This window comes from Hydractinia symbiolongicarpus, chromosome 1, assembly GCF_029227915.1.
Source record: "Hydractinia symbiolongicarpus strain clone_291-10 chromosome 1, HSymV2.1, whole genome shotgun sequence".
NCBI lineage: Eukaryota > Metazoa > Cnidaria > Hydrozoa > Anthoathecata > Hydractiniidae > Hydractinia > Hydractinia symbiolongicarpus.
Window position 1 is genome coordinate 23,218,080 of NC_079875.1, and position 27,662 is coordinate 23,245,741.

General features: G+C 31.6%; 2 protein-coding genes across 7 annotated transcripts in view; both read left to right on the forward strand.

Moving 5' to 3' along the window:
* Positions 1-2,083: 2,083 nt before the first annotated feature.
* Positions 2,084-11,965, forward strand: LOC130647149 (geranylgeranyl transferase type-1 subunit beta-like). Its single transcript, XM_057452910.1, has 9 exons — positions 2,084-2,271; positions 3,610-3,734; positions 7,842-7,906; positions 8,195-8,349; positions 9,298-9,430; positions 9,632-9,677; positions 9,949-10,133; positions 11,336-11,444; positions 11,751-11,965. Exons 1-9 carry the CDS (start codon positions 2,165-2,167, stop codon positions 11,891-11,893), a joined length of 1,068 nt encoding a protein of 355 aa, XP_057308893.1. The 5' UTR covers positions 2,084-2,164; the 3' UTR covers positions 11,894-11,965.
* Positions 11,966-12,875: 910 nt separating this feature from the next.
* Positions 12,876-27,662, forward strand: part of LOC130647114 (coiled-coil domain-containing protein 87-like) — a 38,647-nt gene continuing 23,860 nt past the window's right edge. For 4 of the 6 annotated variants that reach the window (XM_057452857.1, XM_057452881.1, XM_057452874.1 and 1 more), the window contains exons 1-12: positions 12,876-13,168; positions 13,678-13,758; positions 14,164-14,239; positions 14,874-14,926; positions 15,012-15,125; positions 15,200-15,271; positions 15,383-15,411; positions 15,517-15,584; positions 24,390-24,471; positions 25,471-25,579; positions 26,503-26,568; positions 27,168-27,291. In XM_057452857.1, coding sequence (XP_057308840.1) covers positions 13,717-13,758; positions 14,164-14,239; positions 14,874-14,926; positions 15,012-15,125; positions 15,200-15,271; positions 15,383-15,411; positions 15,517-15,584; positions 24,390-24,471; positions 25,471-25,579; positions 26,503-26,568; positions 27,168-27,291 — 835 coding nt within the window. In that variant the 5' untranslated portion in view covers positions 12,876-13,168; positions 13,678-13,716. Of the gene's footprint in view, positions 13,169-13,204; positions 13,349-13,677; positions 13,759-13,933; positions 14,240-14,873; positions 14,927-15,011; positions 15,126-15,199; positions 15,272-15,382; positions 15,412-15,516; positions 15,585-24,389; positions 24,472-25,470; positions 25,580-26,502; positions 26,569-27,167; positions 27,292-27,662 lie in introns of those variants that run through there. The other 2 variants (XM_057452866.1, XM_057452898.1) reach the window with 2 other exon arrangements.

A 27,662-nucleotide genomic window follows, 5' to 3' on the forward strand; every position in this document is an offset into this window, starting at 1 on the left:
TACCCATTTTTTGTTTACGTTCAAAATGGGTTTCTGAACCAGAGCGGTGGATATTCTACCAAGCAGGCTGCAACATGTCGGATGTAATATTTATCCTTAGTGTTTAACAAAGGGTGTGATCTGACATGATCTGACATGATTTTGCAAAATGCACTTGACTGGATTAATAAATATAGGCTATATATTTTTTAATTCATGTACTTCACATTGAGTTAAAACTAATTTGATCAGCAAGCTAAGCTGATGATTGACAGAAAATATAAATGTCGAATTTTCTCTATTGCACAAATTTTGGATGGCAATATAAACATTATTACGAAAAATTTGTGTGCGACTGTGCCCAAAAAGAATGCGCAAATTCGATAAAATAAGACAATTTTTTAGGCCATTTAGAGATAATTAACTCCTATGTATACAGAGGTGTGGCACTCGAGGGCTAAAATATGCTGATATCAGCAGCAAAAATCTGAAAATCATAAGGCAGAACCACATTTTTTCAAAATTACCCAGGGTTCCTTTCTGATGTCTGATGATGAAAGATAGTCGCATCTGGATAATATTTATTTTGTGGTATTAAGCTACCTAGCTAGTACCATGCCAGCACTCCAGGGGCACATTTGTTATTAAACAATGACTTGATAAAGTACAAGAGCTAAAAATATTATTTTTTGTAGCTAGCTACACAAAAGATTTTTCAAGGCATTCTGTCATTTTAAATAAAGATAGCCGGCTAGCTATTTGGACCTCCCATAACAGTTGACAGTCAAGGCTTGAGTATATAGCTAGTTAGGTATGTAAGGCATTGCATGTTGGTTAAATATGTTGTCGTAACAAACAGAAACCTGTATTTCATAAATAAATTTCTGCAAATGTGCAGGTTTCTTTTATCGAACGAGAACCTATTTTTCATAAATAAATTTTTGTAGATTTTTAGGTTTCTCTTATGAAATAACAAATATTGGGAAAAATAGTAATAGCCAGAATTAATATTCGCTTGGAGCGGAAAGACCTAAAGTCTTTGTCCAGGTTAAGACTTAGTGAAGGGTAAACTGTGTCACATGGAGGACACTTAGTGTAATGTGTTACAAATCCAGTGGAGCGCTTATTGCATTAAAGATACAGTATATTTTTCATAAACCAACATTCATAGGACTTATGATGAAGCCTATTGACACTTCTGCAAAGCAAATACAGTTGTTTAGCATTTTTCATCATAATAAGTTCCTGTGGATATTCAAAAATTAATTCTGAGTGGCACTAGGCTGAGTGATTAGTGCAAGTAAACGTGTTGCAGATCCAGGTGGACAAAAAAAACAAAACTTTCTAACCACTTTGTATTTATACGGCATAAAATTTAGATTATGTATTTGGCAGTGTGCCTTAGAAGCACATTCTCACTTTCTTTGAGCTGGATAAGGTATTTGGTCCTAAACCTGGGACACATTTTATCTGTTTAAATTATTTTTAATCCTAAGAATCACTTTGAATGTTTTCTGTACACTTGGCTTGTCAAAATTGATATGCTGTCCAAAACAGTTTATCTGTGTCTCCAAAAATGGCTAAATTCAGGAACTCAGAAACTATGGTAGTAGTAAAAAACTTTTTTGGGTTCATTTCATCAAACTGGTCTAAAAACATAAAAAAATAATTTTCAAGTCATTATTTCAATTTTTAACGAAGTAATAGGACTTTTACTTAGTATAGCTTTTAACACTCCTGACACCAAAATGGCTGCAGGGACCAATTTATAATATTTTATAACAACCTTTTTTCTGATGTGTTTTTATTTTCCTTCAAAAGTTGTTGCATAGCTTTTGTATATGATATTAGGATAAGGATGAAAAAGTTACTGTGGGACATGGGTAAGAATTTCCAGCGAGAAATTTGAAAACTAATAAATGACAAAATCGCAAAAGTTTATCTTAAAAATTTTAATTTTTGTTAATGTGAAAGTAATCCACATGAAAAAGTTTTTTATGAAGAAATCTTCCATATTACCCATATATATAGTCTTTTTTACCACATCTTTAGAAACCAACTGTGCAAATTAAGAAATATGAGAAAGATGTTTTACTTAACCTGAAGCCTTGTTAATTAATTTCTTATTTTTAGAAGTAGTAGCATATATCTTATATATTAATTCTGTTACAATTGATGTTGTAAAATGGAACATTTGAAAGACAGTGAGTTCAAGAAAGATAAACATATAAAGTACTTTATACGTTGCATCAATGCTCTTCCAAGTGCTTATATTTCCATGGACACTAGTAGGTAGGATGCTTTTATTATTAAAGTGAAGCCTGAAAGTAAAATTAAATAAATAAAAATATTTGACAATAGAATTGTTCTTTTTTTCTTCTTTTTAATAGGAGATTTCTCCCAAATTAGCAATTTACATAATTCTAGCTGGAAGACACGGCAACAAAACGCCACAAGCAATTGTGTAATCTGGTATTTAACACCAGAAGGAATGCTTTTAAAAACCGTTAGATGTGGGAGGCTTTAGTACAGATGCGCAGTATGTCATAAATCAAATAAAGCGCACACAACATGGTGTTACATTATGGTGTATTATTTTTTTCTAGCAAAGACAGGCAGCCAAGGTTTTTTTATTTAGTGGAATATGTTTTCAAAAAAGTTCAAAAATTAATTGTGACTCCAGGCTGACCACTTAGTAAAGTAAATTGTGTAAAAAGCGCTTAGGTGTTACAGCCTTTTCCAAAAAAACTTTATCACAACGCTAGTAGAAGGTCAGGACACAGTCAGTCATTAACACCAGGCCGACCGTTTAGAACAGGTAAACACTTTACCATATGTGTATAGGCGTAATACACTTTTTTTAAAAGCTAAGAATACAGGAAACAGCTTGCTGTTATCCCGGTTCACCTAAAATCAATTTTTTTTTGTGGAATTAGTTCCTGTGAAGGTAAAAAAAAATGAAAATTGTGATTGTAACATTAGTCAAGTCATTAAGTATGAGTATAGAAAAAAAACTTTTTTTTTAAATAAAAAAAATTATTGCTGTATTGAATAGAAAAAAATCTGGGCTTTCTAATGGTGCAAGAATATTTTCCGAAAAAAAAAATGTCAAAAATTACTTTTTTGCTATATGTGATGTATATCGGGTATCAATTTTTACTACTCAATTATATGTGAGCAAAAATATCACATCTTTTTGTATTATCTCATCCTAACAAAATATATAAGACACTGACAAAAATGTTATTAGTTAAACCTTATCATCTTAAAAATAACGAATGTAATATCTTGGGTATATGCCACCATAATAACTTATTGTGATTTTTAACTAGTCTGTAAAACCATGAAAAATATAACTTCCTGACAGTTGCATTTTCTTCATAAATGTTGTTTTGCCTTAGAGAATTGTCTTTTTTAGTTGTGTAGATCGTCTGGAATTGAACAACAATAACGAAATAAATAAATTTAAAAACAAAATAGAATATGCTGTGTTTTGGCATTATCTGACCCTTAGTAGTAAATCATTTTAGAGTGAGGTTTGAAATTACAGATGGATCAATAAAATTGCTTACAAGGAAAAAAAGTTTGCGTAATTTCTCTACTCTTTAAAGCATCTTTCTTCTTTTCTAGGATGACTGTTTTATTTTTTTCCTTATCTGGTCTTGACATCTTGAAGTCATTGCACAAATTGCCACATGAGAAAGAACACATTATCAATTGGATTTATTCACTGCAAATTTGTCCATCTAAAAATAGTAAGTAGACTATCATAGCAAATTCTACAATGTCTCCTTTTTCAAAAATTATTTTTCCTTACTTTAGAGATTAAGAAAAATTTAAAGCCGATAAAAAATTATCCTTTTTTGTTTATAAAATCATATTATCACCATTTTATTTGAAATAAACTAATTATGAATGTTTGATTTAAGGTATTTCAAAAGTTTTATCAGGTTTGCAGCAAGTTTCTTCACTTAGGCAAAAAAAACACTGCAAAAATATAGGTTCTTTGAAATTTTAATGACAACAACAGTGCATATACTTTATTAGCTTTTTTTGAAATTTATTTATTTGTTTTTATTTTTATGCAGATCTTTAAACTCCATGTACTTTCAACAAATGATTAAGAAAATATAAAGAATTATAAAGTTTTGTAACGTCAGGACTATGCAATGTACAAAATGTTTTTGACTTGATTACTGTGACTTGATTACCTGACGTGTTTGAAAATTTGCTGTTTTTAATTTTACCTATCTTTTGTTGGGACTTAATCGACCTCATGTTTTAGCACACTTAAGAAGGTGAATCTGATAGTACAGTGGGAAGATATTTGATTTGATGATGACTCCAAAGCACTTCTTTAAATTATTTGCAGAAAGTCTAATATTTTTCTTTTTTTAAGAATAATAACGATGTGTAACAAAATTTAAACTAAGATATTTTATTATATGCATTAAACAGAAACCCTAGAGTTTACGACGTTTACAACTTGTTCTATGTTACTAAAATAATAAACAGTTTTGAATTTGTTGCTGGGCAAACAAACAATACGAATACAGATTTGATTAAAAGCATGAAGGCCAGTCACAATATTGTCTACATTGTAATGAGAATAAATGCTAGTCAGTATACACTATAGTAATAATTGATCAAAATTTCCTCTATTGTTTCTGCAAGTTTAGGTATTATGTCATTCATTGTTCATTTAAGCCAGTTTTATTGTATGAATGTAATGCTTTCAAGCCTTGTGATGACAGGGATGGCAACTGCACTACAAAATTTTTCACTTGCTCAGTGATTTTGATTTCCGAAATTGGAATATCGAAAGTGATAGTCTTACATTTATTCAGATATAAAAATTGTTTGTTTTACAAGTAGTCAAAAAGTTTATTTCTGGTTGGAATTCCCGGCTAAACCAACACAGCAATCCCTATGCTGTGTACAGAGGCAAAGGAATTTTGTTACTTAACTTTTCGACTCTTTTTGAAATTTTAAAACTTGGGATGCGCAATTTATCGCAGGAGTACTTTTTCTATGGAATTTGCAATACCAGGGTAAATGTTGGTGGGTATACACATTGTAAGGTAAGCCTGTGCCATATTTCTTGTTCACAATCACCATCAGGCTGCACCATGTGACAAGCATGCTGATTGGTACTTCAGCGATTGTGCTTTGTTGAACATGTCGGTTAAGATTTTGGCTTTTCAATGATGTGGAGCAGGAATTGGAGTATGGCAGGCGTATGGTACTGCATCTGGATTCAAAGTAGATTTTAGCTGGTGGAGAGTTCATGGTTGTTAAATGCAGTTGACGCTAACTATTTACGGATATAAGTTTCCAGTTTAGGCAGTCAGAGGGTATGAAGCTTAGTAGGTTGTGGAAATGGTGATTGCATTGATTTAATATTTCCTTTAGTTGTAAGCGAACACAGCAGCTATGGTTGCAGTGCCATTGGATGTGGGAAGGATAATGGTAGAATCGTGGTTGCAAGACAGCCTTGTGTGCTGAAGTGACATGATCTACCTTGTCAAAGAAGTAGACTGGTTGTTTGGTATGGTACCCTTACACGTTAAAGTGGGCTTTGATTCACCCTTGATGGACTAATATCAACCCCCCCCCCCCCCTCCCCCCATAACACGTTTATGACATGGTGGAAATTGTAATGGTGAGAGCTTTAGCTGAAAAAGAAATCTGGTCCCAGCTAGGCATAGGTTTGCACTAGGAAAAAAGTTCTGCCAATGCTCACCAAAGTCCCAACTGGACTTTGGTCAGCATTGACAGTGATAGGAGTGTTGTCTGCTGGAATTTCCTGCACAGTGCTGGTTAAACTAGTGAACAGATCACTGGTTGGGTCATAATGGACCTTTGGGATACTATTTGCAGATGTGTTTGACAGCATACAGCAGCAAAGTAGTTGAGTTTGTTGCAGAAATTGCAAGTCTTTTCTCAAGCTGGTCATTTAATGGCACAATTGTTGGATTTATGTGTTCCGTGAGTTAGGCTTACACAACCAGAATAGGTTAGTAAAGACTATTTGAGAAGTGCTGTGCGCAACTGTAGTCTGTATACACTACAGTAGATTGGTCAACACAATCCAGCAAATCTTGAAGTCAAAATGGAACGTTTATTTTATTATTTAGAAATGAATTCAGATATACCTCAAGAACTACACAGTTTTACTGCCTTATAGTAAGATATTGTGCCACATGAACTACAGAAACAAACTGTTTTAGTGAATTAGGCTGAACTTGATTATTCTTATTGCAAACCGGATTGGTTGGCAACACACCAACAGTTTTAGTAGTCAAAACAATTACTTTTTGCTATGCATTATTTTGAGACCCTCTTGAGTGGTGAAAACTTTTTTTGGTTAGCTCTACTGCTTGAATTTGATTCTGTTGTGTTTTGAAATACAAAATTATTTATTTAAAAATACCACAAAAACAACATCATAAAGAAATTCATATTTTTTTATAAATCATGTTTTCGGCATCGGATTTAAAGTGTGTTACTTTATTTTAGTTTTTATTGCATCTCAGATTTGTTATCCTTAAAAAAAACCAATTCCTAATGTGAAATATATGTAATTACTTAAAACACAATGTTAGTTGTTGGTCTTCCTCTTGAACTGTAAGAATAATTTAGAATTTTAAGATTCACAGTTTCTGAAATCCTTCTACCTGCAATGTAAAAACTTTCTAAGCTATAAATAATAAGGACATGGCCTAAATCGCCTATTTTCTTGATCATAGCTTTTCACATTAAAAAAAATCAGATATATATATATATATATATATATATATATATATATAAGCGTTACAGTTGCGCAGAGAGATCTAGGCCTCAAGCAAAAGCTTATTCAGTGAATGTACCGAAGAAAAAATTGAAATTAGTTAATTCGAGCAGTGATGACGAAAGCAAGAATGAAACAAGCGATGACAATGACGATGATGAGAGTGATGAAGACCAAGGTGAAAGTGATGATAGTGGGGAAGATGTTGTAAAGAGTGAAGAAGAGAGCAGGAGAATTGAAAGAAAAAATAGTGATTCTGATAAAAACACAGATGAAGACATGCTGCTAGACTTGTGGAAAAGTCTCAGTCCTCCAGCAGAAGAATATGATATCACACAGAAATGGTTTGGCGTCATTTACCAATTACACGGAAAATAGCGCTTCTACATTGTTAAATCCTTGTGGAGATTTTTGCTTGAGAAAGATGGACCTATCTCAGCGTTGAAGATTGACTGCTTGAAGCTACATGTTGGGTGCAATTCCATACTTGAATTGGTTCCTTAACATCTTGGTCTTGATATTGACGTATTTCCAGCAAAGAGTATTATGGCTGGACCATTAGACGTACATCCTCTGAATAATGGCCGTTGGAACATACCGTCTTACGAAGAAACAAAAAAGCTGTATAGCAGATGTTGCAAAATCGATAGAGATGGTCTCTATACTAAATTTCAAATACAATGTTTTCAAAATAAATAACCACATTTAAAACAATTTCTTTTGTTTTCTTTAATATCCACCCACATTTACAAAGGATCCCCTTTCTTTTTCAGACACTTGATTTAAAGTCCCCTGCGTAAGTTTTCGTGGATAATAGCCCCAGAAAGGACGAATGGTTTTTCCTAAAAATATTCATGTGTGGTCAGTCTTACGCAACTAAAATCACACAGATAACAGATGGAAACCCACTCTTTGGAAGGAACGCCGTTTCTCTCAATTTAACTTAGCAGGGATTAAATTAAATTAAAGTTTGACCAAGGTGCGTAAACTTTAGGTGACATGACTATAATTAGGCAAAGCATTATCTTTCATCATATTAAAATTGGTCCATAATTTTCTCATTTCTTTATAGGTGAGAACTCCAGTAAATATGGATTTAAAGGGTCGCCATTTTTAGGAAATTCGTTTAACAAGGAGGTACTGTATATTTTACTAAAGCTCCATTGTATATGAAAACATGTGTGCTAATTTCAGGCTGTTTAAATTTTGTATCACTTAATTTAGCAACCATAGCTTGGATTTTTTTCTGTATGATAAAAAAATAAGACTTATTTAAGACTTGCAAGAGTTGTGGTTACCTACAATGTTTACAAAAAAAATTGTTGTATATGTCAAAAAATTATTTGTTTATTGATATAATTTGATGTTCCCTTTATGTACTCGCAACTAATCAGGCGGTATGTTCTTATAATATTGCCTTTTTAGGGATCATTTTCTGCTTCACACACTTATGAAGGATCACATGTTGCTATGACGTACACTGCACTGTTGTCATTGGTAATACTGAATGATGATCTTTCACGTTTAAATAAAGACGCTCTCATAACCGGACTAAAATCTTTGCAACTAGAAAATGGAAGGTAAGGTATTAAAAGTGAAATATTGATCATGAACTTAGCTTAAAAATACGTCAGTAAAATTACCTCTGTCACAACATTGTTTAGTACCATGTCAAATTTACTGATGATAAAAAGGTTTAATAAGCTTGTTCTACAGTACAAAATATAGTGGGGAATTGCAACTACAAGCAATTAAAAACGTGATTTTCATATAAGTAACCCACACTCTGAACTTTGTCAGTGTTCAATGCTCACCGCTGACTTCGGACTAAGATTTTAGGTAATCCAAATTCTTAAAGGTTGCTAAATTTTGCTGACAACAGCACACATCAACCTTATGTTGTCGTACTTTTTTGAGTTGTCGAGCACATTGATTGTTCTATAATGGAGACATTGTGGAAAGTTCAGCTAGCACACTAAACATTGGTTGGCTAAGTGATGTTGTTTGCCCATCGCGTGCATGTATTATTTACAAGGTTGTAGATAAATTTTACACATTTATTTTCTTTACCACTTTGTTTTTTTAAAAATGTCAACGTTGGCGATTTGAAGAATACAACAAGTGTCAATTTGATTTTTGATAAATATAGAAGAACATTGATTTTTATATTGATATATAACTCAAAATTTCTCATAAAAATCAATTTTTTTAGGTCAATAAAGACTTTGAATCAATTGTAAATTAATATGTTAAGTACCTAATAGAGCTAAAGAAAAATTCAACACTTTTTTACACATATTCGTAGACCAGCTAATCAGCATATAAAAACAGCGCTAGTGACACCTAGCATGCCCCCATAATGAAACAATCTGGACCGTGGCTTGTAAAACCTATAATGTTTTAAAAACATAGTGTTGTGTAGAGATTTGGAGTGAATATATTCCTGAAAAAAAAGCTTACATATTTAGTAACACAAACAAGTCCTCCTCATTAGTTTTTCCGCTCAATTTTGGGTCCTTGTTTTCTAGCTTTTATTCAACTCCTGAAGGTAGTGAAAATGACATGAGATTTCTTTACTGTGCTTGCTGCATTTCTTACATCTTAAATGACTGGCGTGGACTGGACAAGTCAAACGCAGTTAAATATATTCAAGACAGCATGGTGAGTGCCAATTATGCATATATATAACTTTTTAGGTAAAAATTAATCTGCATCAGCAATAGCTTAAAGAGATAAACCAATAAACAAGTGCATGATCTGATAAAATGATCTGATTAAAATTACTTTTTTATTTTGCATGATCTGATAGCATTGAAAGATTGTTTGTGTAAATTATTAGTTGATTGTTAAACTTTGTTTTAGTGTTATGACTATGGTATTTCTCAAGGACCTCATCTGGAAGCACATGGTATGTCAGTCTTTAAAAATCTTTCGAGTTTTTTAACAAGACAGCTATTGAGGAAATCACAGACATTATCATGAAAATGTAATTGAAAATTTTTTTTGAATAAACTGTGAAGATTAACTATACTGCATTAGATAATCAATCGAATTTAACTAAATAATTTTATTTGAAAGGAAAAATCAGATAAATGCTTTTCCACATCAGATGTTTATGAATATTAGTACAAAGAACTGTTTTATGACAAGTAAGTTTTGTTTACTGCTATCTTTTGCAGGTGGATCAACCTTCTGTGCACTTGCATCGTTAGTGTTAATGAACAAATTAAATGACTGTTTTACTCCAATGCAGATAGAAAAACTAAAAAGATGGTGTTTAGTTCGACAAAAGAATGGATTTCAAGGAAGACCTAATAAACCTGTAGATACATGTTATTCCTTTTGGGTTGGTGCATCATTAAAGGTATTTGCTCATGAAATCTGGCATTCACTAAAATTATATTCCTGTCATGTGATATCAACTGAAATAAAATAAAAATGGCAGACATTGCTCCAAAACTTTTAATTACAAGTATCATGAATTCTCATGATAAGAAAAAGAAAGTAGGGTGTGAAAACATTTTTATTAATGTATCTTTTGACCAATAATAATAATAAAAACAGAAACGAAAGAAAAAAACAACAGAAAAAGTGAGTTGAGAAACTTTCAGTGCAACGGTTTACTCTTTTGTGTTTTAAATTTAAACAACATGTAAAAAATCCCTAAAAGCATTTGGTACATTTTAAAAATAACCTGACTATTGCTTATGGAAATATTCACATTGTTAGGAACGAAAAATTACATAGATATATTTTGATGATGTCATTAATGACCTATCTATTTCCAAAATAAATTTCTTTGCAAAATTAATAGTATTATGTAGAGGTTAAACGCTAATAAAAATAAATGTGTATGATCGTATACTTTTGACAAAAAATTGCAGATCAAAGTTTTCAAGGTTTTTTAATGACGTTATCTACCCTTCAGTACCAAAACAGGTGGGTCGACCCAGCTTTGGAAAATTGGCCTGATTTTGATTTCAGGTGATCCCTAGTTGCCCATTTGGGGGATGAAGTGATTTATTTGCATCGTTATTTGGCCTCTATTTTATTATTTTTTACTATTTACTATTTTATTTAATTTAATGATGTCAGAAATAATGTGTTAACATCAAGAAATAGCTTTAGTTGTTAGAAAATCATAAAGTATACAATAATATTCCATGCCTTATTTCGAAAAAAATTATGCCATTTTTGCAAAAAATGGCATCATTACTCAACTAACGGGGTCCTTGGTGCTCCCACAGCTTTTACGATAGGTGAGGTGAACGCTATAATTAATTTGAATACATTTTTTGTAATGGGAAGATAAGGCTTTTTAAAAAATAAGGTATTTATTGTCTTTTGTTACAGTTTGCAACCATGTTTCTTCACTGTTGCTATTTCCCTCCTTATTTCATGAAAATTAACTCTCTTGTTTGTGTAGTTTGCCTATGCAGATATTTTTACTGACATAAGAAACCCTGCCACAACATTCCAAGTGTGGAAATACTTGAAAGCAAATCTGCCTTCCCCGCCAGCTCTACTTTTTTCTTTAGTTTGATTATAACAATAATCTTTTTCTAGTTGTTAGACTCTTATCATATGATTGACATAGAAGAGAACCACACATTCATACTATCTACACAGCACCCAATCATTGGTGGTTTTAGCAAATGGCCAGACATTCATTCTGGTATGTAACATTGTACATACAACATCTTTGTTTTATTAAGTATTTTCCCATGTCAAATCGAATGAAATAAAAACTGTGTTGCAAAAACATCCTTGGGTAAGTCTTTCTAATTTGATATTTGGAATCATTAAAAATATCAATTAGAAGGTCTGTGGATGCAGTTTTAAGTTGAGTTTCCATTCAAGATAAAATGAAATAAAAAGAAAAAAATGTTATTAGATTCTTTTTTGTGTTTGAAATCATTTCTGGTTTTAAAAGTTATAGTTTTTTGTATAATATAATTTGTATAATATTTTTTCTTTTTAGATGTTCTCCATACATACTTTGGCTTATGTGGTTTATCGTTAATGAATTTGTATGACTTAGAGAATATACATCCTGCTTTGAACGTTAGCGCAAAAGCTCATAAACATCTTGTAGATTTACACAAAAACTGGCAAAGCTCATGAACATCTGTTAAATAATTTTTAAAAGAATTTACCCTGTTTGTTTAATTTAATTTATGCAATGACTGGTTAAAAGCCATGCCTTTTTATATTTTTGGGACAAAAATGATAGAAAGTACCAGCAATAAAATAATGTCACGGCTTGTTTATAGAGAGGCAATGAATAATCAAGATTAAACCGCAATTAGTAATTTGAGTCTCAACTCCATGTGTAGTGTCATATGTAAAAAAACTTTTCAGTAACAATTAGAAATTATAAAATAAAATATAAATATCTGTACAGCAAAAGAAAATGTATTTCTGCGAAAGAAATTATTTTAATACATTTTGTTAGCCAAATTTGGATCAAAAGAGTAGATAACATAAGGCTGTATATATTAGAGTGTTAGTTGAGATACTTTTTGTCTTTTAAGTTTTTGTTTGTGAATTTGTAGCAACTACACTAAAAAACCCAAATGTTTTGTCTTTAAAAGTACGATGTTTTTCAATTTTCGGAGTCAAAAGCTCTTAATTTTTGTCCAATTTCCATAAGGAAGTACCTTAATTTTTATTTTGTAAACCAAATCTCTTTGTCCACTCAGTTCTTTGTTTTCTTTGAAGAACAGGCGTTCCTTTATGTTGCTATTCATATGGATGAATGACTTATTAGTCTACATGGAAACGTATACACCTATATCTGGCTTGCATGGACCCTACCTTATCTATATTCTTATTACCCAATTTATCTATAGATAAATTGGTTAATGAGTCTGTCATTAACCAGAGCAGTTATATTTTCTTTATAACAAGAAAAGCTTAATGTCATTTTTTCTATCACATAAATATATGTCATACTTTTCATTTTTTATGCATATATTATACGCTATAAACCTTGTTTTTTCCTAGCTGTTTTAGTGTAATCTTCATTCATTGCTGTTTTTTAAACTGTCTCATTTGTGTGTTTTTGCAGAGGTGGGTATATTTTTGAAAGTTTAAACTGCAAATCACTTATTAATCAAACAATTTAGACGATTCAACAAGTTGGGGTAGTACTTGGAAATTATAGTTACAAATTCCCTTAGTGGGACACCTTCTAATTGCTTGACATGGCCAGTGCAAATCATATGCTATGTGCTATATGTTATATGTTACAATGTTTCTCTTATAAAAATTGAAATATGTCATTATCAGGAACTATGAAGTAAATTAATTTTTCAATTTGAATTATTTTATTGTTCTTTTTAGTTTGAAAAGCACGTTAATAAATAAGAGATCTACAAAATTTCTTTCATGTTTTTAGTAAGTACTTTAAAGATTAAAGAATGGTATTTTCCTGGTTATAGTTATGAGAGATGTCTTGGCAACAGTGGAATGACCTGTATGCGAAGTGATATGAAAAGAACTGTTAAATTCTGCATTATCTTTACTAATATTACTTTGATTTGTATGTATGTCAATTAAAGATATTGAGGTCATGCGGTAAAGTCTTTTTCAAAAATACTTATTTATCCTGCTAAATGATTTCAGAAAAGATTTTTGATACTCTAGAATTTATCGTCATAATAACAAGCAAATTTTCGTTCAATTAAAGTAAAGTCAAAGTAGTAGAAAATTAAATAATGTATACCACGAAAAAAAATCAGTGATAGAGCTTCCCTGATGTAATAAAGAGATAATTTTTGTTTTTCTTAATGTACCTGATTTTGAAAATTTTAATTTTTTACATTAATTAATCTGCAAAGTCTTTCGAAAAATCTCAATTTATGTGCAAAAATTATCTGCCTATTATAAGGTACTTACTTTTATAGGTTGCATAGCCTGCAGGGATATAAAACAATGCATCTACGATGGAGATGAGTAATATCAATGAATCAGCAACATTAACTGCTGTAAGATTATTGTTGTTGTTGTCTCTGTATTTTCTACCATCACTGTACACGTAATAAATTATATAGCGGTAAATTAAATAAACATTTTATGGGTTAACTAAGTGCCTATACAAGCTTACCCTTTTATTGGAAACGAAAGTGTAGTTTTTGTAGATTTTAAGGTCTCTATTAAAATTACTGGGTGCCTGTGAAAGGCAAACAAATGTCATCCTGATATTTGTTTTATCTTAATCAATTCATCTCTTAGTATCTGTGCATAACATTATTATCTAATTGCAACTTATTTATCTTATTTGGCTTAAGCAATTGCCCATGTTGATCAAAATTCAGCAAAAATTGGTATTATGTGCTTAATCTTATTGTTTGCTGGTTTTCACTGTTCCAGCATTTTCTATTTTATTTTAGCAACAATTTTATGAGAAATTTAAAGGTGAAGATATATCTATAGATCTGTTTGCTGATGCTGATGATAAAGACAATGGTAAGCGATTCCGATTGTTGAAATATTTTAATCTTCTTGAGGTGAAAGTTTTTTCCTCTTTTTGGATGATGCGATTTTTTTTTAAAAAGTGGAAAAAATTAAAGATATCAAAATTATTGTGCATGCATTCCTCTGGACTATATTAACATAAAAATATATGCAGCTTAATTTAGAAAATTTTGAAGCTTACCTGCTAGGAAAAATAAGTTAATTTTATCTGAAGAACTTGAGAATTTGTCTAGGAATTTGTATATTTAATTTTTTTTGGAAAATCTTGATTTTTGTTAAGATTTGGAACTTAAAAGTTCCACTAATTCTGCAAGACATCATGAACTAGCTCTGAGTTTGATGTTGAATTTAAAAGTTTTTCCAAAGCTGGGTTTTTATGGTTTTTTTTTGCTATTATGTTTGCCTTGGGAGTTTTAATGTTTAGTTATTGTAATATGCTTGTTAGGCCAATTACATTTTTAGGGCTAGTTGATGATGTCATAATTTTGCATAATTAGTGAAAGTTTTAAGACCTTGATAACAAATCAATATTTCCCAAAGAAAAGAAAAAGATGAAAAAACTAAATTGTTTTTTTTACCGAAGGTAAGCAGGATGTCATGCCAGTATTGCTTTTTTATCTTTTAGAACGTTCTGTTGATTTAAAGAAGAACACATCTAGAGTGGTTACACCCATTGATGTAACTGATTTTCTTCTAATAAACTGAGTTTATTTTGCATTTTATGAATTATTTTGCTAAACTTGTTCTTTCTTGAATATTTCAGCAAACAATCACGCATCCACCATCAACGCATACAGAACTAACAAAATGTTTTCGAGAAAGACTCTCGCTGCAAGTTGATTTAGAACATGTTACTACGAATGATCAAACACAACTAGTATGTCCAATCTGATACTCTATAGGTGTTGTCTCAACACACTTTTGTTCATTTATTTTTTTTACTTTATTCAGATAGATGTTTTGACAATGGCCATTGTGTCTGTTTGGCCAGAACATCGAAAACAAGCACCGGATCCTTTCTTGGTAATTGTTTTTGAAATTATTCTAATTTCAACGTCCCGTTAAGCATTGTTACTGTATATATACAAAGACGTCTTGAGTTCAAAATGTAGCATAGGTTATTTTTCACTTTAGAGCGATTATGGAAACATGGAGTTACAAAGGTATTTTTTTTAATATAAATTTTTCTTGATTAAAATCAAAGTGAAATATATAAGTATTCACAGTCATTTCAGATAATGTAGTAATATAGTATGTAATGTTTTTAGAAGAGTTGCAACACATGTTATACAAACTGCAGAGTATTTGTTCTATTCATATATTGCAAAAGCAGAAGGTAAATGTTTTTTTTGTGTGCACATTTTCTGGTGTGTTACAATTCTCCATTTTCCTTTTCTCTAGTAAGTCAATATGGTTCTTTTCATATTTAAAGAATGACGTAAATCGGCTCATAAAAAAATTTACTAGCCATAGTTCAACCTAATCTGCCGCCCCAACCTTATTGCAATAATACTGTACAGGCCCGCTATTTGATCAAATGTTATGAGATAATTTGGTTCTCACGTTTCAATTAGGCTAAAAATTACACAACTTGCTTATGAACCATTAGGGCACTCTCGTCCCAAGGATCTATCTTCTCTTTTTTAAATCGCCAAGTTTTTCTACTTGGCCAGTGACTTTAGTCACGAGCAACACATATTAGTGTCGGGTTTAAAATTCCAGTAGTGTTAGTAAAAAAAATTAGGTTTGAGCAACTAAGTCTGAAAGAGTAAAAACACTTTTTTTTACTTTAAGTAAAGAAAGTTCGAGGTACAAAAATCAACTTTTGTGGTCAAGTCTTCTTAGAAATTTTGTGGGAATAAACTTTAACGGATTTGAGAGTTTATGTATTTGAAATTATTTTGAACTCTTTATAAACAAAAGAGAGAGAAGAATTGTCTTAAATTTGTTTCGCGGGAATCAAATTTTCCATTTGTTAAAAATTTCACGTGAATAAACTTTCACATGTTTTACGGAAGAAACTTCTGCAAGAATTAAATTGCCACGAAAGTTCTACCCTAAAATAAATCTGAAGCCTGACCTAAAAAATAAGTTGTTTATATTTTACTGTTGTTAATCTAGGACTTTCGTGGCATTAAATTTTTTTGTTAAAATCCTAATCCAGATTTTATTTCTGTGCTTCTAACATTAAAAACGTAGACAAGGAGAAAATGAAAAATGAAATAAAATAAATATTTTATAGAAAACATAATTTTTAAGCATACGTTAAAAATACAAGTTTTAACAAAATCAAGAAACACAAAGAAACGCATTAAAAAGGAAGCAAAAAAATGTTTATTTAACAACTGGACTAAAGGAAGGCGTAAACAAAACAAATCTATAAAACAACCTTTATATGTGTTGTATTGGTTGGAATAAGTTGCATAATAAACTTTTTAATAGTTATATATTATTGGTTATATATGTTAATGGATATATATTAAAAAAGGTTAAAAAATATATACATAAAATATTCATATATCAGCTTTACTCTTCAGTATCCTCCATGTCACTGCCATTGGAGTGCTTTGATATGGCTGAAGTGATTTTTTTTTTGCTAACTGTAAAGTCAAAGTGCTCCATCGACAAAAATTCATCTTCCAATTGGTCTTTAGCTTGTTTACCAGTTGTGGGAAAATTGTTACAACAGTTTGTTTGATTTCTGATTCCATAAGTGTCAGTTCAACTGTAAACATATCTGTGCATCTTGTGACCTTCATTTTCCGCCCGCAAGACAAGCATTTTACTAATGACTTCTGGAAACGGAGTTACCTTTTTTAAACATGAATTGTTTACGCAAGATTTATAGCCATCTACTTTAACTGATAGTATTTCCGGGCATCAGATTTTTAAAGGCATCAGGTCTTTTATTATTGGTATTTTTGCCCAGTCCACTTTGATGATCTCATCACTTTCTTTTCCTTTCTGTCGAAGTTGTGGTGGAGAGTTTCATCCCATATTTGCTCTGTAGGACTAAATTTGACACGGACAAGGAGACATCTTCTTCTACAATATCAATTAGCGGTGAGCAAACAGTAATTGCAATGTGCGAAGATTCATCTGCCATGATACCGTCTCGAACAAACTTTTTTGTTTTTCCTTGTCCAACAAGGACCACATGTTCTTCTTGGGTCCACTTAATTTTTCCTTGTAAGGTAAAGGTGCCACTTATGCCATGTTCTAAAACATGTTTTATTGTCAAGTCACTTAAATCTCGGTACTGGAATGTGACATCCTGGTTTTCCTTAACCCGTCCACCGGTGTTGCTATTAAAAAAGAACATGTTACTTTTAGTTGGTGACAACCCAATTAATCTAACGGGTTCTTTGCTTTCTTCTTTTTCGGTAAACAGATTTCTCTTCATACTGCTAGTGGACATCACTCGTATCTTCTTAGATTCCGAAGGACTCGTTTTGACATGTACATCGAATTATGGATTCCCTTTTGCAGATATCATTGTTGGAGATACAAATGTCACATAACCACTAACACCTACGGTTAAAAAGATAGAAATAACAAATATACATGCCTTTTTACTACGTATAGATAAAATTAAATCCCATTTGATGAGTTTTGCTATCAGAACGTATATACAACACAATTCTGATAAGAAATCAACTTCCTTCAGTATTTGGTTTAGAACTTTCACTAGACATAATTTTCTAAAAGCAATAATAAGACAAAAATATTACAATTCGCAAACATTAACCAAAATTTAATAATTTCACAAAACTTTAACAGTTTTCTATTGTAAATTGTTATTTAACTGATGTAGTCGGTTTTCTTCAATGCAACAGTATTTATAATTGCTAGAATGTTTAACAGCCAAAAGCCTGTCATAGGATATAGGCTCTATTAACCAGCCATTTTTTCAGTGGCACCTAAATCAATTATCGCTTTAGACAGTGTTGAGCCTTGAGATTTATGTATTGTAATAGCTGAACTAAGTTTTAAAGGTAGTTGCTGTCTTTCCATGTTATCATATGTGTTGGAGTTGGCTATCACTGGTGCTATTGGAACAATACCTGGCATATTATTAAATGATGGTCTGTTATAAGAATGAAATTTAACAAAAACAGCAATTGGTAAGGCTGGAGGTTGGTGACCATCTTTGTATGTTATATTTACTATCTTTCCATTGCACAGACCCATTTTCGTCCACAGATTTCTTGTTAGCATAACAGAACAATTAATAGCAAAATGTAGCAGCAATTCCAAGCCTACAAATTCATCTGCAGGCAACTTTGAATCTTTTGGGGGGTTATTAAGAGCTTTAATAACATAGATTGGTACATCTAACTTTCTCGGTTTTTGGAAATTCCATTCCACTACTTTTTTATTAGAATAAGCAAGTCTGGTAGTAAAGCAATCCACATATTCTTGTGGATATGAACTGACAACACGAGTGCATAATATTTCCCAATCTTCAATCATATTGTCACCATCACGTAATCGCATGAGAAGGTTTCGGAACTGATGTTCACCATTGCTGTTTACTCTTTCATTGACAGTAAGCTTCACAACAGTTTCAAATTTCCTGGGCACAATAGCCCATCAATTTTGTTGATTCTTCTGGGAGAGAATGGTAAAGCGGTTTATCTGAAACAGTTGGCAATTGGGCTATATCTCCTACCAAAGTTACTGAGTAACCACCAAATGTAGTGTCTAAAATTCCACTTGCCTGACGTAAACGACGATCTATCCAACCTATAACTGAGAATTCATCAACGATTAAGTACTTTAAGTTTTGCAATCTTTCTTGCAACTGTGCTAGCTGGAGGCCTCTTAAAGCACAACTGTTTTTTCTACGTATTGGTAATCATAGATACAGAAATAGACTATGAAGTGTCACACCATTAATGTTATACGCAGCTATGCCAAAGAAAGCTGACACTATACAAGAATTATTAAGCAATTGTTTTAGTGCACTTATTACAAAACTTTTACCTGAGCCACCCTGTCCTGTGACTATCATTAGTAATGGTTGTTTTGACGTAGAGGTCAAAAAGTGATCTTTCACAACATTGTAAGCACGCAATTGATCTTCATTAAGAAGGTTAAGATCAATATTAATTGTATGCGCAGTTGATGTTGGATTTTTTTCTCATTATCCAACCATAACGGTACACTATTTATTTCAGAACTTGTAAAAAACAATCGCTGTGATTCTATTTCATTAAGGCAGTCAAGATTTACAGTTGCAGTATGTGTCGCATCCATACCAGTCAGACGTGCCATATACATCCACTGTTCACAGTGTTCTTCACAATTTTCATCATTTACATGTTCTGCATAATCAGTCTTGTCAAGATTAAAGTAAATTTGAGCGTTCTACAAATCCCGGTGCCAATTTGGTTTGACAGTTTTACCAATATCACTAAAAACTGTTGCCATTTAGAAACATAAGTTGCAGGTGAATCCTCCTCATTCTCCCACGCATTTGATGGCACATTGCTCCAAGTTCTGTATTTAAGTAACTGAAATTTGCAGTACTTGTCATAATTTACTCCTAGAGGATTGGGAATATAATTAGGAATTGTTCTAACAATGACAGGTTCTTTACGTGGTTGTAGTTTGTCTTTTTTCAAATCCTGTTTTGAAAAAAAGTCTATCAAATTGAGTTGTTGGACAGCAGTTGAGTAAGACCCACGATTTCCATAAACTTCTAGACAGGATTTTTCAGTTATTATCTCATCATTTGTTATTGAGCATTTTCTACTGTTTTCCAAAGAGATGGGAATTACATTGAAGCTGCTGTGGAGTTTTAGAGATAATATTTGGTCCATAACCTCTTGCATGCCCATGTCCCTTTCACCAACACATTTCATCATTAATTTTCTGATTACAGATCTGGATGATGAGATTTTAGATAGATTATTTACGACATAGACAAAAGCATCTCTAGCTACACTTGACATCTTTTCAATTTTTGATGCATACTTTGCTAAATATTCAATGCAAGCATATGGTCAATTATCAACTGGATATCCCAATTAGCTCGCCAGCCTTGTAACTGAATTTGTTGATGACGATTGACACGTGAATCATTTCGCTTTTCCACAATTTCAGGCCTGACTTCTTTTCCCGTCTTTCGTGTTATCTCATTAAATTTAATATAGGTTTCTTCATTCAACTCCAAAGGATAACCAAATCTACATTTCTGTTCCCCATCATTATCTACTCTCAAACAGTATCCTGGATTAAACTTGGTATGTTTTTAAACTAAATTAAATAAGTCTTTATAATCTAAATCTATATCATTCTGCAATGCAAATGTAAACGACTTTCTACATGGGTGTTGGTCAGGTTTTTCCCATTACAGGATTACAACAACTTACTAAATAATCAAAATAGTCACAAATTTGTCTCTTAGTTTGCAATGTTTTTTGTTCAGTTGATTTCTCAGTACACATTTCCTTTTGTGCCAAATATTCCTTAGTAGCCTTAGTTCCCAATTCACAAAGATTTGGATCATTATCAAGTTTTGCTAAACCATGACAATGAATGGCACCCCTAAGAACAGTGAACTTGTATCTATACCAATGCCACGTTGCACCAAGAATATCATATAGCCAATGCTTAACAAAAGATTCTACTCTTTGTTTGAAAAACCAATCCAAGAGATGTGGATAGCTGACAACATTATCTCTGAGTTCGTCTTGCGTTATTAAACACATGTCATTGTCAGAAAACAAAGCATGAAATTCTGGCCAATGAAATTCAGCACATGACAAAGTCCAAAAAATTGTTGGTGAGCCAGCTTGATGTTATGTAGCCTTTAATTGCTTTTTAACTTGGTACCAGTAAGAGTTGGTGGCAGTTACATTTTTTGCATAATACATTAACTTGCTCATTAACTGTGAATAATTACCACTGTGTAGCATTTCTTGTAATTCTTCGACAGTTAGTAATGAATCACCAATATTTGTTTCAAGTAAAAATTTCCTTGAGAAAGCAACCGTTTTCTATACAGCATATTATAAGCCCAATATCCAAATCGTGGGTGTGCTGCGAACCTGTAACGCCACTTTCCATTTATTTTTTCACCAAATTTAACAAGATATTTTAATATCCTTGAAAATGATTCAGTTTCATGGGGGCTAATTTGTTTTTTCAGAGCAATATTTGTAGGATCACCTAATCCATATGGAAACAAGGTTGGGAATGTCATAGTTGCTAATCCTGGCACAGAAAACTCATTCATTGGGCTTGCTTCCTATATCAAGGGATTGATCTAATAAAATTCGATCTAGTCTATCTTTCTCTAATGGTTCAATAGTATTTTAGTTTAAGGAACTGACTGATTCCACATTCTCTTTTAAGCCAGATTCAGAGATAGGGCCTTCGTCGTAACTACACTGAAGTTTGTCACTCTCGCAAGCCACTACAACATCTTCAACAACGATGTAATCATTTTGAGGAAGGCATTCTATTCTTTCAAAATCTAATTTAATATCTTCTTAAAATGGGTTATTTTGTTTTAGCCACACTAAAGCACGCAAAACTTTTTCTTTTATTACCTTAAAATTACAATTTTTTTTATTTCTGCTTTAAATGTAAATTATAGAATTGGCAAGTCCTTAGAACTACGTGGAAGAATATTTGGATACTTAGAACTATGTGGAAGAGTTGTTGAACATTATGAGGTAAAGTCACAACATGGCCTCTATAACTTGTAGTTCCAAATCTAGGCTTCAGATAAACCTACATACAGGGAATGCACGCGAGATAATCATTTCCTCAACTTGTGTCAAATCTTGCAATTCAACTGCCACTGAACCAGCTATCATTTTATTTTCAGAACTAAATCTTTTAGAAATGCCCTTATCTCTTTTACAACGACCAAGCTTCAAAACAAATACTGCATTGATATATTTCAAACTGTAATGATTCCTCGAATCTCTCCATTTCATCAAGAGCTTTTTCCTCTTCATGTAATGGAAATGGAAAACCGTAATTTTAATTTCTTTTTCGATTTAAATGATTTTTTTTTACGTTTTACAATAGGTTGATTTTTCTGACTTTCTGTAATATTTTTATTTCCAACAATGCAAAAAGAAGTATTTTTCAAATTGTTTTGTTTACCTATTTCTCTGACTTCCTTTCTAAAACAATTTTTATTAAGAATTTTTATGTCTTTCTTTTTAAAGTTATACTGAGAGGTAGAATTTAACGACAGTTTATCATTTTTTAAATTCAAAAAATTTTGAGTGTTCCAAACCCTAACTTTTTTAGTGTCTTATTCATTATCACTGCAAGATCTTTTTTTTTAAATAAATTTATTATCTTGAAACACCTGAAAGTCTGTAAAAATATCAAAGTTTTGACTCTGATAATTCAATGCATTGTCTTGGTGCGTGTGTTTAACATATATTCCAAAAAACCAACCACTGGAGTTACTTGAATACAAACTATCTAACGAGTTAAATAAATTACAGCTATCATGCAAATCATCTATCAGTATCCAGTTTTCGTTACTGTTTATTGCACAGGTAAAATGACTAACTATTCCTTTTAACCTGAATTGCTGCTCTAACACAATTTCTGGAGGAAACTGAGAAACACTCATCATAGACTCACTAAATTCTACAAACAAAACATCACTGATGTGCTTGACTGATGCTGTGACTGAAAGTGTAATATTACAATTTTGACACTGTGCATTAGAAATAGAGTTACTCTGTGCTAGATACAAAGGCCATTGCTCTGGCAACAAATTGGAAGATAATATACCATCTAAACTTACATAATTTATTAAAACTTCATTTGAGACTTGAAAATTATTGTTACATGTGCTACATGACACACTGAAAAAATAGTTTGAAAAAATATTATTTCTTTCACTAACTGACATATCACAAAATACAGTACTCTGGAAAATTTCAGAAAACTGTACATTGCAGTTCATTTTAATCTTAAATGCTGCCAAAAAACCTCTCTTAAAGAGCATAGAACTGAGGCCTCCGAGTTCTTATTTTGATGATCTTTAAATTGCCTAGTGACGTATTGTAATGATCCTATACAATAGCTTGTAAAATTATTTCCTACAAACAGATTCGAAACACAATGTATCCAAGTTTCAAGAAAACAATCTACAGCACATGAAAATTTTCCAGCTGTATGGCAACAAGAGTTTAAAAAATGTAACTTATCAATCAACATTTTATAATCTTTATAATTTTATAATATAATCCGGTCACATGTTATGTGATAAATATTGAGCACGATATATCGAGACACGAAGCAAAAAGGCAGAAATCAAAAGTTTATACGGCTCGTCTCTCCTATTCGCCCTTCACACGCTCACACGCAGGGCCGACAATGTTGCCGCCCCTTATAGGGGCGGCAATAATTATTTTTTGACAATGTGAAGAGGTATATAGTAAAAAAGGTAACAGTCAAGAAAATAAAGCAACATATTTTTATACATAATTGTAAAATATGCTTTTCAAAATTTAAATATACGTGTTTTTTTTTTCTTTTTTTTAAAAAATATTTACAAAAATCTTTTAATGGTATTGCAGGGAAATCTATTATAGTAATGCTTTTAATCTGTTACTTTGTACACAATGGGGATGTGTTCATTGTCCTTTGATATCGCCTCAAATATTAATCAACAAATTAAACGGCCGGACTTCAATAACATTAATTTAACATCAATAATTTATAATTATATTAATAACTTTGAGGCCGAACAACCTGGAACTCAATTGGGTAAGTTTTCTTAACCTGAGTTCCAAATTTATTTCGGAATCATGTGAGTAAGAAACCTTTAAACTCCATTATTTCTGTAACCATTTGTCAAAAGTACGTGAAGCCTACATGAACATTTTCTTAATCATTGTTTTAAGCTCTACGCAAAAGAGGCAACAAATAAACAATTTTTTATAAAAACATTTTGTGTATTGACAGATCCTTGTTGACCTTATCAAAATTTAAGTTTTGCTTTTCTTTTTTATTGTTGTCCTGCCTGAGTGGATTTATCCATGGGCTTATCAACCAATAGTAAACTATTGCGCTTTGCATTAGAATAAATAAAATGTTTTAAATATTGGATGTACTGTAATAAAATGCTCTTTTTAAATAGTTTTTCTTGGTTTAGAATTAAACAAAAAGGCTGTGTTCAGTAGTCAAGCTAACATCAGCAGGTTGAAAACACAAATTCTTCATGAGGCAAACAAAAGGTACATTTTGTGTTTTTTTTTAGAGTTTGTTCTCAGCAGATTTTTATATTGATTTCTTAGGTATAGCAGTGAGTAGTTAAACTTAAACTCTATTAGGGTTTAACAATATCTCTCTAACCTGTAAAATGTTATTAGCTTCAATCATGGTACGCAAAATCATGTGTTCACATTAGCATTCATTTTCGTATTAAAGAAGACGATCTTTTTCGCCATTCTGTCAGCAATAATCTGTGTATAGAAGGTTTATTGCTTTTAAACAAACTGTATATAGATATATTTTAATCAATGAGTTAGGGATTTCAAGGTACATTTAGAAAATAGAGATACATGTTTTAAATAACAACAAATATTTTTTTTTCCAAATTTAAAGGGAACCCAAGGTATAAAATAATGTTAGATTTACATTATAGAGCTTAAAAAGTTAGCTAACAAGCTCTTTTCGTTCTTAAGATATTTACACTTAAAGGATTTCAGATTTAATTTTGCTGTATGAATTATGATGTCATTTTTCAGTAATAAAAACTTTGATATTTTCTTTCTTCAGTAATTTTAGACCTGTTAAGGGGTGTGCAATCAAACTTTATCAATGCTTAGATATTATAAAGGTTAATTGATTACCATAAAATTTTTTGCCAAAATAACACTCCCTTGCTCGTCCCAGGCCTCTTATTTTTTTGCTGACGACTCAATAACTCGGGATCCTGCAACTTGGTTTGCAATCAAATTTTGTGGGTAAGCTTGTATAAGCCCTATATATCTACTCACAAAATTTGATTGCAAACCGGCATGCAGATCCCAAATTATGAGTTCGTCAGCAAAAAATTAAGAGGCCTGGGACGAGCTAAATTTTTAAGCTCTATAATATAAGTCCAACATCATTTTATACCTCGGGTTCCCTTTAATATTTCTTACACAAAATCTTACACAAAGTGTATTTTCTGTTGCAATTTCTAGATGAAAAAAGTGTAGTAACTTTAACCGATTAGTTTTTTTTGTCAGTTTGAACATCCTTGATATCCGTCGAAAACTTGCTGAGGAAATGCGGCGTATACCCAATGAAAAATGGTTTCAACAGCCTGGGACAAGCGATATAACACTCTTTTCAAATGTGAGTTGGATGAACCAGGCCTATCAATAAGGGGAGAGCAATTGCTCTTGCTCACGCAAAGGCTCGTCCAATTTTGAGAAATGAGAAACTAGCTGAGCCATTAATTGCTCCCTCAATTCCAAAAAAAGTTTTTCTAGCTGAACAATATTAATTCATCTTACATGGAAATCAATGTTCTCTTTCTTTTTATTTACAGTAAAAAGAATATATATAAAAAAGACAAGATAAAATAAATAAAAGAGACTTTGTGATAAAATATATATAAATGTTTATAATCTTATTCTATTTATTCAGATTGCTCGCCCAGTTTAAATTATTGTAACCTTGGGGGAGCGATTTATAGCTCTTGTGTTATTTTCTTATTGATAGGCCTGATGAACATTTTGTTTCTTGTTTTTTGGTAATTACTCTGTCTTGGAAGTAGAACAATTAAAGATTGTTTTTTAATTCAATTTTGTAATAAATTTTTTACACAAATTCATATTACAAACTGTTTGCTTTGACGACAATGTTTGTTCTTAAGAAGCAATGAACATTTTATACTTCTTTTGTTTCTGTTTTCAAAAAAACATTCCCAAACCGAATTTTAAGTTTTTAAAGCAAGAATATTTCGAACGTATTGTTTACTGACAAAGATTATGGTAAAAAATACACTGAAGTTAAAAAACAATTCCTTTTTTATGTCGAACATGCTCAAGGTGGTTAGTATGGTCTACTAATTTTAAATTAAAAAAACACTGACAACGTAAGAAGCGTATGAACAATAATAGTTGAAAAAAAATAAGGAACTATCTAATGCAATTACCAAATTCAAAATGCAGGACAAAATACAGGACACAGGTGACTGAACTCGATATTGATGTTGTTGTCAAGAATCTTTGAGGTCTAGACCTCATTAATTTTCTGTATTTGCATTTTTTTAGGAAGAGGATGCTAGTGCGCATTATGAGACATCTTATCAACTGTTTGTTCAAACACAACTGAATGAGGTAACATTTTAAGCTGAATAAAGTTTATTCCATAGGCGGCAAGGTTAAATATTCAACGTAATTTAGCTGATTAAGGCAGTTGTCCACTGAAGCACAGTATCAGTTTCACAAATTACCATTGGAAAAATGTTTTTTATCAATCGTTTGCAATTAGCAACACCTGCCAAATATAATGGTTGCTTATGAAATAGGAATTGCTTGAAAATTGGAATCGAAAACTTTCGCTACAAGACAATGACATAAAACTGTGAAATATATTTTGTTCTAGAGTATATTTTCAAAATTGCAATTATTAGCAGTAATAGGGTATTTTGGCATTGTAAGTTTTGCTGCTTCCTGTGCAAGGATATGTTTCAGAGCCAATGATAACAATGTAAAGAAAGGAAGGGAGTATTTACCTCCAGATGGTATTAGGTTTTGCATTTTTGCGTTGCTTCTTTTTGTATTCATTCTGGCATACAAAACATTGTATAAGACATGGAAAAGGACTTAATTTTCTTTGTCTTTTTCACTTCAATCTTTCGTCTTCAGACTTAAATATGAAATGTTATGATTTTGTGAATGTTTGCAGTATGAGAGTTCTTTTGATTTTGCAATAGATGGAGAATGAAATGCCAAACATCAAACTACGTATCCAGGAAACACACTATTCTTTGCATAGGTTAGAAGGCCATAAAGCTTCAGCAGATTTAAGTGTCAGAGAAACAGCAGAAGACAAAGCAGGTTAGTAAAAAATTTAAAAAATGAGTCTGGACAACCTAATGAGCACTGGAATTATAAGTAGTGTTTTAAAGTTTATTTTAAAAATCGTGTTATGTGGCATGTGCATAAAAAAATAATGCAGGCATTTGTTGTTAAACCATTTATATGATAAATTTTGATATAACCAACTTTTATTCAATCATAGTTTTAATCATGTAGTATTTTAGAAGTTTATTATCATGTAAATATATAATTTAGTCTTTTTGTATGAGTTTACTTGATAAAATCACTCGAGAATGCATGATGATCCTCTAAAAAATTTATATTGAAGAATGAAAATTATCTGGTGCAGAAAAATCATAGTCCTAGAAATTAATCAAAATAGTGACTTT